Raw genomic sequence first — 10,770 nt, forward strand, 5'->3', positions numbered from 1 at the left:
ATTAATTAGCATCCTCCAATGATGTGACATGAGCGTTTACGTGCAGAATGGCAATCGGTGAATGGATAATAAAGAATAGGTGCATTTTTTGCTTGTGAAATGAAGGATAATTAACAGTAGTGGGAAAACATGCATGGAGAAAAGAGACATTGTACTCCTTTTATTTTTATTTATTTTTTATTCATATTAGTGAAAATTATTAATATTTGTAGCGACTATATTTACCGTCATTGAATATACAAAATCTCACAAATGTTCTTGGAATATATTTGAATTATATTTCCCAATGCGACTTTACCAACGTAAGAGTTATTTCCCTTACACCCAATTGGATACTATTTTGACACGGCGCGAATTCTTGTCAAACAGCAGCGGCAGTTGTGTCATGTTCTTAAATTGTTACACTTTCATAAATAAATACACCAGAAATAGCATGCTGTGTTACAAAAATGTTTGATAAGCATACACAGTTCACATATCGTCTCGTCTCGGAGCCATTAGTCTACCGTTATCAACCTAAGCACGATATGGCATATATACGTTACCGTTTCAAACATCAAAATAGAGTTTATACTTCATCACTCATACGGTTTATAAGTTTATATATTTACTTCTTCCTTCTACAGACAGCGTCAATGCTTGACAGTCTTCACATGTGCTTTCTCGAATCATATGTGTTTCACACGCGTAACACTCCCCAGACCGCAATCCGAGTTGCTAAAACGCTCAAACCTAGTGCACAAATTTCACCACCACAACACTCGTAGAATGCACCGGAGATAAACATTTCGTTTTCAGCAATTATTTAAAGTATGGATTATTATTTGGAGAAGAGTATCAGAAGACTTTATGTAACCCACAGGTGAGTGTCAGAGATTCTACTTTCTATTTACGATAACGAAACTATATAGCGGAAGCATGCAATACTTCCTCTGGTTCTCCTACAAGAGGAGGGAACTACTACTATTACTACTACTGAATTAGGCGCACGCACCCCGAACGTTAGTGGATCCGTCATTTCGTTCTCTGGACAGAATTAATAAGCCGCTCGGCTCTCGCCAAGAGCGGCTTAAAAAACATGTTAAGGATGAAATAATCAAAACATAGGCAACTACAGTGTTCTGAGTGTAAAAATTCAGTGGGGCTCGTACGGGATTAGTCTGAGTGTAAAAATTCAGTGGGGCTCTTACAGGATTAGTCTGAGTGTAAAAATTCAGTGGGGCTCGTACGGGATTAGTCTGAGTGTAAAAATTCAGAGGGGCTCGTACAGAATTAGAACTCTGAATTTCAGATTGTTATACTATCACTCTAACTGACAGAGCTACCTGGTCAACGAAAGTGTCCTGGACCAACTGTTCCAAAACGCTATAAAAGGGAGGTCACTGTATATACGATGAGACATGGATCTGTAACATACCGGTATGTTAACCACCTAGCACTCGTATAGCCGGGATTTAAAAAAACAAACAATACTTTTTAGGAAAATTAATGATAATGTGGCTAGCTTTGTTTCTGGTTTTGAATCATTTCTTGTACATACCCGGATCCTTGGATAAACTGACGCTGTCGGATACTTGTGTCGTTAAGTGACCACAAAATGATACTGCCCTGTTCATCAGAACTTATCAGTGTGTTTCTTTCCGAGGCAAGGTCACATACAGGATATTTGTGACCTAAAATTGACAATAACAAACATTCGCTTTGGAAAAGCACAACATTGCACTCGATGTATGAACAAGTACAACATTTACAGGATTACTGAACAATATTACAAAATTGAATATTACAAAATTGAATCGATACAGTGTAATGACAAACTTAAAAAAGGTTTACAAACAAATTGACTTAATTTGTATTAAGGTTAGAAGTAGTAACTAGAGATTTTCATACGTAATTTCAAATCTAAACCTAGCTAACATTTTTGTTTATGAATTTTAAAGGAATATGTCTGAAACTCACTCGGAATGGAGTCGAAATACATAGGTAGGAAAAGCCTCGAGTTTTATCCTTTAAAAACATTCATGTGATCTGTGTGCACGGATCTTTACAAACTCACCTGTCAAACTTTCCTTCATGTTTATGTTAGGTCCCTTTTGTGGAATATCAAAAACTGCTATTTCTCCCAATTGTGTTCCTAAAAAAAAAGGTTATTAATGATTACGTAATTATTACAACACTGCAGGATGTTCACTGCAAACGAGGTACATTAGTTTACCAAATGTTGGTACATGTGATAAGAAAATGTCCAATTGTATGTTGAGTTTCAACACATGAACAAGACACTGACTTTGACACAGGTTTTACAGTAAAACAAGAAAATGTCGGCCTGAATTAACGTAGATTGTCGATGTGGTTATGGTGGAGCCCTGAACAGTACAGAAACAAGTCGGACCAGCTTCAACAGACGGTCCCCAAACAGTGACGGTTGGTTATCATGTTTATCTAACCCAAGTTAGTTAATTTTCAAATTGTATGAAGACACAAGGTTTACCAAGTTGGCGAACCTTTTCCCCCACAATCTTCAGATATCGTTGTCACTTTTGGGATTAATTCCTGTTTCTGATCGGGGAAACAATTGCTATGAACAATGACATCACAATGGATGATGACATCACAATGGATGATGACATCACAATGAACAATGACATCACAATGGATGATGACATCACGATGGATGATGACATCACAATGGATGATGACATCACAATGGATGATGACATCACAAAGCATTGTTATACTGTATTGAAATCATTATTGAAATAACGCCCAGGATGTTACTAGTGTTCGGCCAATTCTCGATTTTTTTATTCGATGATTGATTATTTGACGTCTTGCTAGCGACCATCCATTATGAATAATCGATTATTACAAGTGAAGTAAATCCTTAAAGATTAACCAAATTGATCTGTTTTAAAAGGAATGATTACATCTGGAGTGGTTTAAAATGTAAGCGTGTCAAATACAGTTCAAAACTAAAACTGTACACTTGATCGGTAGGGATGAGTATTCGGGATCGGTAGGGATGAGTATTCATGATCGGTAGGGATGAGTATTCTGGATCGGTAGGGATGAGTATTCATGATCGGTAGGGATGAATATTCTGGATCGGTAGGGATGAGTATTCATGATCGGTATGGATGAGTATTCATGATGGGTAGGGATGAGTATTCATGATCGGTAGGGAAGAGTATTCATGATCGGTAGGGATGAGTATTCGGGATCGGTCGGGATGAGTATTCGGGATTATTGGTAGGGATGAGTATTCATGATCGGTAGGGATGAGTATTCATGATCGGTAGGGATGAGTATTCATGATCGGTAGGGATGAGTATTCGGGATCGGTCGGGATGAGTATTCGGGATTATTGGTAGGGATGAGTATTCATGATCGGTAGGGATGAGTATTCATGATTGGTAGGGATGAGTATTCATGATCGGTAGGGATGAGTATTCGGAATCAAAAATCCTTTGAGTTATGTCAAATGGTGATACCCACCCATGATTGTGCAAAGTTTTATCAAAACAACATGTCGACCTAAAGTCTAGGTAGAACAATAATACAAATTCATTAACTCCAAATCAGATTGAATATTGAGAGACAGATCTCACACAGTCACTCCTGTATTGAAAGACAGATCTCACACAGTCACTCCTGTATTGAGACACAGATCTCACACAGTCACTCCTGTATTGAGACACAGATCTCACAGTCACTCCTGTATTGAGAGACAGGTCTCACACAGTCACTCCTGTATTGAGAGACATATCTCACAGTCACTCCTGTATTGAGAGACAGATCTCACACAGTCACTCCTGTATTGAGAGACAGGTCTCACACAGTCCCTCCTGTATTGAGAGACATATCTCACAGTCACTCCTGTATTGAGAGACAGGTATCACACAGTCACTCCTGTATTGAGAGACAGATCTCATACAGTCACTCCTGTATTGAGAGAAAGATCTCATACAGTCACTCCTGTATTGAGACACAGATCTCACAGTCACTCCTGTATTGAGAGACAGGTCTCACACAGTCCCTCCTGTATTGAGAGACAGATCTCACACAGTCATTTCTGTATTGAGAGACAGATCTCACACAGTCAGTCCTGTATTGAGAGACAGATCTCACACAGTCACTCCTGTATTGAGAGACCACCTTAGGGAAGTCTGCTCCCTTCTTGTAGATGGTCTCCTAACATAGGTTAGTACACAGGAAAAGAATGCAATGGGGAATTTTAAAAGTGGTCTCGTTGTAAAAGAAAAAAGTTTATATATATTTGGGTGCCTCGGTAGCCGTGGTCACTAACGCGCACAGTCATTGTACTACTGTATGCAATCAAGTGTGAACTTCAGACCACTCACTCTCCCAAGAACTTCGGTTCGATCTCCAGCGGTGGCGGAAAAAGAGAGTGATGTCTGATAGGGTTAGTTGTTATCCCTCCAATGGCACGTGGTTTTCCTCCGCCACAAAAACTTCATTTGTTCCCTGTATGAGTGGCGTCGTAATAAAAGCTCTTCAGAGCTTTTGTTTGTTGTTGACAATGTACACAACGTTAAATAGATAATTATTTATTTTTATTACATTATATTTCTATTACAGTCACTGACTTACCTACACACAGGAAATTGTCCCCTACACATGAAATTCCTCTTCCAAAATTACCATACTCTTAAAAAAAGATAAGAATGGATTTAGACAATATTTATGATAAAAGGCTTTGTTCACTTTAGATATGAGCACTTACATAAACAAGAGGCCAAGAGGGCCTGTATCGCTCATCTGGATATTTAAGCAATCATGGCAAAATATTCTCATTAAATAGTGTATTGCAATTATTTCCAAATAATGGTTGTCTCTCAGCACCACCCTTACTTTATTGGGTCCCATATGCGTCCCTCCATCCCCATTGGTATATATATATGCGTGTGGTGGTGGTTGGGGATGGGGGCATGGAGGCGCACCTATTGTTTATACAAAATTGAATCCTTTTGGCCAGATTAATACTCCTATCAAATTTGGTTTAGTTCCCTTCTTCTCTATGGAATGAACAGGATTGTAAGATTTACCTCTATTTGTCTTAATGGGCCATGCCCCTCTGCCCACCCCCCTCCCTCCATACCCTCCATTCAAACAAAATTGATTTCCAGTCGCCCAAAGATGCTATACACCGAAGTTGGTTAAAATTCTTCGATTTATACAGAAGAAGTAGGTATTTAAAACATTATCACAATGTTTGGCCCCACTCCTCTGCCCAACCCCCTAGATCAAAAGTCATGTAAATTAAATGGCCTTTCTATCATTGGGAATGGTATCATGCATACCGTATTTATCTGACATGCCTGGTAATAAGCCCACCTTTATCTACAGCAGTAAGTAAAATTGCCCCGGATGCTATTTTGATGTCCTGTATTAAGTCAATCCCTCTAATCTGAGTCACAAATGTTGTTTGTTTTGTCTTGTAATAAGTCGATCCCTCTAATCTGAGTCACAAATGCTATTTTGATGTCCTGTAATAAGCCCATCTCCCTAATCTGAGTCACCAATGCTATTTTGATGTCCTGTAATAAGCCCATCTCCCTAATCTGAGTCACCAATGCTATTATGATGTCCTTTAGTAAGCCTGTGATCTCCCTAATTTGAGTAGGAGGATAATTGTTGGTCCCTGGGCTTACTGTAGGATAAATGTGATACATTTAGTTTATAACGTTAATGCCTTACCTGACGCCTCAGAGCTGTGAACATTGCCCAAGGCATGGAAATAGATCATGGCCGATCCATCATATTCGTATATCTACAATGTCAATACATACATTTTATTATGAAATCTTCCTGATTTAAAGTGTTTAGCCTTTAAATAGCATGTGATATAATTCCATCTATATTTAGATATACGTTTATATAATGTTTCAAATCAATCGTACCTGACGGTGCATAAATGTACGAATACGGTCACTGCCATATTATATGTATACAGTAAATCGGAAAACCTTCGCCAAGTCGAATATTTGCCTTTCCCCATTAAAGTCCATGTTCACCCAATTTGATCATTTTACCCTTCTCACTATAGATTTGTATGCTGCTCATTTACATTTCCTTCATGATAAATTCGCCGCCATTGCAGAGGACAAAAATGGTGAATGCATGTTTAACTGCGGCAAAACCTTCCCGATATTTATATGTATAAGGTCCATGCTAAGTTTAAACACAGACAAAAAAAACAATTCTAAACAAATTAAAAGCGTTGTTATTTGTATCAACTCATTCAACCCTGCAATTTCATAATAAACTATTCCAACCTTTGAATTGGAAGAATTCAAAAGTGTCTTCAGGGGTGAATGGGTTAATTTCTGTCTCATTTACCCCTTGTTTTTATGCATACAAGGTCTGGTATAACAAATGACTGGCCAGGTAAGGGATCATTGGGTGTACATAGCCTGGTGTAATTATAGAAATGTCTACCAATTATTTTTACAATGACTTACCGAAAAGCTGCCTTTTCAATTTTAATCTGCACTGATAGCAAACAAATCTTAATGGATAATAAAATGTCAGGTTGATACCCAGGTCTCTTAAATTTTGTGATATTCTTATTGACTCTTATATATAGAGCAGTTTTTGTCACTTTTATAACTTTGGCTTTTGGCTTTGGAATTGACAACATTATATGTCGCAGTGTAGCAGTAATCCAAATTGGGAACTTTACAGGACCGTTGTTAAAGGTTTGCTTGTTTTCCAAAGAATCATCTAAAGACGAAAGCATCCTCATTCCTGAAAGATGATTTAATTCTCAAAGGTACATGGTCACCTGAATACAAGGTAAACAAGAGGCCCAAGGGCCTTAGCGGTCACCTGAGTTATATCATAGATACTGGTAGCTTTATTTTATTGTTTAGATGTGATGTGGAAATCAGCATGTAAACTAAGTGAAATACAATACTTGTCATGTCATCAATGGATAAGAATTTGAAAATATTGGTAAATGTTCCCTTTGGGGCCCCGCCCTAGCCCCTGGGGATGGGGCAGGAATCCTAATTTTACAAAGTAAAACTCTCATTTACCCAAGATGATTCTGACTAAGTTTGAGCAATTTTCTGCTGAAAATATATAAAATATATACCGAAAAGTGTTATTTCCCTATATAAACTATATTAAACGTTAACCCCTCCCCAAGGGAGAACGGATAGCTCGGGGTCCTGATATTTTCAATTTAAATAAAGCCCCTGATGATCTTTCTTTCCACGTAAAGAAAATCACTGTAGTACCTCTGAGTCTGGAGAAGAAGATTTTTGAAATATTGATTAATTTTCCCTTTGGGGCCCCGCCCTGGCCCCAGGGGTCGGGGTAGGAATCTCAATTTTACAATTTGAAACCATCTACCTCCAAGGATAATTCTCACCAAGTAAAAATAATTTCCTACAGAAAGTTGTCAAAATATACCCAAAAGTGTTATTTCCCTATATAAACTATAGTAAACTTTACCCCCTCCCCAAGGGAGAACGGATAGCTCGGGGGTCCTGAAATTTACAATTTAAGTAAAGCCCCTGATGATCTTTCTTTCCACGTAGAGAAAATCACTGTAGTACCTCTGAGTCTGGAGAAGAAGATTTTTGAAATATTGATTAATTTTCCCTTTGGGGCCCCGCCCTGGCCCCAGGGGTCGGGGTAGGAATCTCAATTTTACAATTTGAAACCATCTACCTCCAAGGATAATTCTCACCAAGTAAAAATAATTTCCTACAGAAAGTTGTCAAAATATACCCAAAAGTGTTATTTCCCTATATAAACTATAGTAAACTTTACCCCCTCCCCAAGGGAGAACGGATAGCTCGGGGGTCCTGAAATTTACAATTTAAGTAAAGCCCCTGATGATCTTTCTTTCCACGTAGAGAAAATCACTGTAGTACCTCTGAGTCTGGAGAAGAAGATTTTTGAAATATTGATTAATTTTCCCTTTGGGGCCCCGCCCTGGCCCCAGGGGTCGGGGTAGGAATCTCAATTTTACAATTTGAAACCATCTACCTCCAAGGATAATTCTCACCAAGTAAAAATAATTTCCTACAGAAAGTTGTCAAAATATACCCAAAAGTGTTATTTCCCTATATAAACTATAGTAAACTTTACCCCCTCCCCAAGGGAGAACGGATAGCTCGGGGGTCCTGAAATTTACAATTTAAGTAAAGCCCCTGATGATCTTTCTTTCCACGTAGAGAAAATCACTGTAGTACCTCTGAGTCTGGAGAAGAAGATTTTTGAAATATTGATTAATTTTCCCTTTGGGGCCCCGCCCTGGCCCCAGGGGTCGGGGTAGGAATCTCAATTTTACAATTTGAAACCATCTACCTCCAAGGATAATTCTCACCAAGTAAAAATAATTTCCTACAGAAAGTTGTCAAAATATACCCAAAAGTGTTATTTCCCTATATAAACTATAGTAAACTTTACCCCCTCCCCAAGGGAGAACGGATAGCTCGGGGGTCCTGAAATTTACAATTTAAGTAAAGCGCCTGATGATCTTTCTTTCCACGTAGAGAAAATCACTGTAGTACCTGTGAGTCTGGAGAAGAAGATTTTTGAAATATTGGATAATTTTCCCTTTGGGGCCCCCCCCTGGCCCCAGGGGTGGGGGTAGGAATCCCAATTTTACAATTTTGAAGCCTCATCTACCAAGGATGATTCTGACCAAGTTTAAAAAAATCCATCCACTGGTTCTTGAGAAGAAGTTGAAAATGTAAAAGTTTACGCACGACGGACGACGGACGACGACGGACGAAAAGCGATTGGAATAGGTCACTTGAGCAAAGCTCAGGTGACCTAAAAACATAAATTTACATTTTGAATTTATATTTTTTCAATTACCACGATAAGAGAATTTTTTGAGAAAAGGGGGAAAAATAGCATTAGAGTACCATCATTCCAATTGGCCCCAAAACACTATTTATAATCTGTGTTATCCATAAATTTCTTAATAATTGACTATTTACATTCAGTAAATTAGATGTGACATTAGAAGACTTACCTGTATACCCCGGAGTGTTGTTAGCACCAGTACAGTCCTCACCGGCAACTGTATCCACTTACACTGAAAAACACAATGTCAAGGTCAATAGGCTATTTGGCCCGTTATCTTGACCTGACCTTTTTAACTCACAGGGTTTATTTAGCATACCAGAAAGCTACCAGCCAAATATCACTACTGTAGGCCTTTCCCTTCTTCTTCAGAAGATTTTTTTTTTTAGATATTTGACCCCTGTGACCATGAAAGCAGGCCAAGGTCACTTTCATTCAAATTATTTTGCTATGCTCCATCCCAGAAAGCTACCAGCTAAATATCCTAACTCAAGGCCTTTTGGTTCTTCAGAAGAAGTCATTTGAGGTTTTTGACAGTTATGACCAATGTGATCCTGAAAGTAGGTCAAGGTAATTTTAGTTCATCAACTTTGTTGGGCTACATCCCCAGAAGCTACCAGCCATTATCATGACTCTAAGCTTTTTGGTTCTTCAGAAGATGTTATTAAAAAGGATCATGGGCGGATTGATCGAGTGGTTAACACTCCGGCCTTACAAGCAGGCGGCTGGGGTTCGATCCCCGAAGTCGTTGTATGCATGGATAATCAGAGAAAGTGTTTTTCTCCTGCCCACACAACTCCAACAATCCAGGTGGAGTATAAAATTATATGGGGTGGGTGTTGCGGTATCTGTGCTGTAGCATTCAAGTGAGGTGGCACTATAAATGATACCGTTGGAAGCACGGTCTCACTACAAACAAAACACAATACATCTCCAGCACACACACATAGGGAGATATTAGCCAGGTGGCATAGGACGAGTAGTTAGCGCCTGATAAGGCAACTCCTGCGAATTCCTCAATATTGTATTGATTAATATATATGCTAATTGTATTGACTGTATAAAATTGTATATCTATGCACTGTACATGTAAAGCGCTTTAGAGTGGCTTATGTTAGCTAGATAGGGCACTATATCAAATGTTGTATATTTAATCTAAATTTAAAGTTATTGGCATATTTGACGAATGTGACGTTGAATAGTGGGTCAAGGTCATTTTCATTAACACATTTTTTGGAATTCATCCCAGAAAGCTTCCAACCTATGTCCCAAAGAAAAACCTTAATTCAAATTAAAGCTCCAACAAACTCTATAACAAAATCCATATCCTTGGGTCAAATAATATCCCAGTTGCTTATTAAGGGGGTGTACAATGAACACAGCCATCTTGAAAAATAATAATAATCAAAGCTTTATAGCGTTAACAAATAAATAGAGCAAATTAACGCAGACACATTTACATACTTTCTCCTTCATTGAGACTTAGAATGGGCTATCATATAGGTAGACACCAATATGGAAGAGACTGACAGTTTTCTTTTAAGTCTCAATTAAGAACAGGATGGTGGAAAATATAAGGAGGTGTTGTACACAGTGTGTGTACCCTGGCTGTGTGTGTTTATATGTTACACAGCATGTGTACCCTGGCTGTGTGTGTTTATATGTTACACAGCGTGTGTACCCTGGCTGTGTGTGTTATATGCTACACAGCGTGTGTACCCTGGCTGTGTGTATGTGTTTATATGTTACACAGTGTGTGTACCCTGGCTGTGTGTGTTTATATGTTACACAGTGTGTGTACCCTGGCTGTGTGTGTTTATATGTTACACAGCGTGTGTACCCTGTGTGTGTTTATATATGTTACACAGCGTGTGTACCCTGTGTGTGTTTATATGTTACACAGCGTGTGTACCCTGTGTGTGT

At 38.6% G+C, this 10,770-nt stretch overlaps 1 protein-coding gene across 1 annotated transcript in view; it reads right to left on the minus strand.

Annotated features, from left to right (window-relative positions):
- The window catches only part of LOC110459016 (WD repeat-containing protein 54-like), a 24,394-nt gene that overhangs the window by 8,241 nt on the left and 5,383 nt on the right, over nt 1-10,770 (minus strand). Inside the window, exons 2-6 of the mRNA XM_021511034.1 lie at nt 9,017-9,079; nt 5,719-5,791; nt 4,612-4,668; nt 2,057-2,134; nt 1,541-1,673 (exon numbers count right to left, since the gene is read on the minus strand). Of these exons, the coding sequence (XP_021366709.1) occupies nt 1,541-1,673; nt 2,057-2,134; nt 4,612-4,668; nt 5,719-5,791; nt 9,017-9,079 (404 nt within the window). The remainder of the gene's footprint in view (nt 1-1,540; nt 1,674-2,056; nt 2,135-4,611; nt 4,669-5,718; nt 5,792-9,016; nt 9,080-10,770) is intronic.

The sequence above is a fragment of the Mizuhopecten yessoensis genome, unplaced genomic scaffold, assembly GCF_002113885.1.
Source record: "Mizuhopecten yessoensis strain PY_sf001 unplaced genomic scaffold, ASM211388v2 scaffold9909, whole genome shotgun sequence".
Lineage (NCBI taxonomy): Eukaryota > Metazoa > Mollusca > Bivalvia > Pectinida > Pectinidae > Mizuhopecten > Mizuhopecten yessoensis.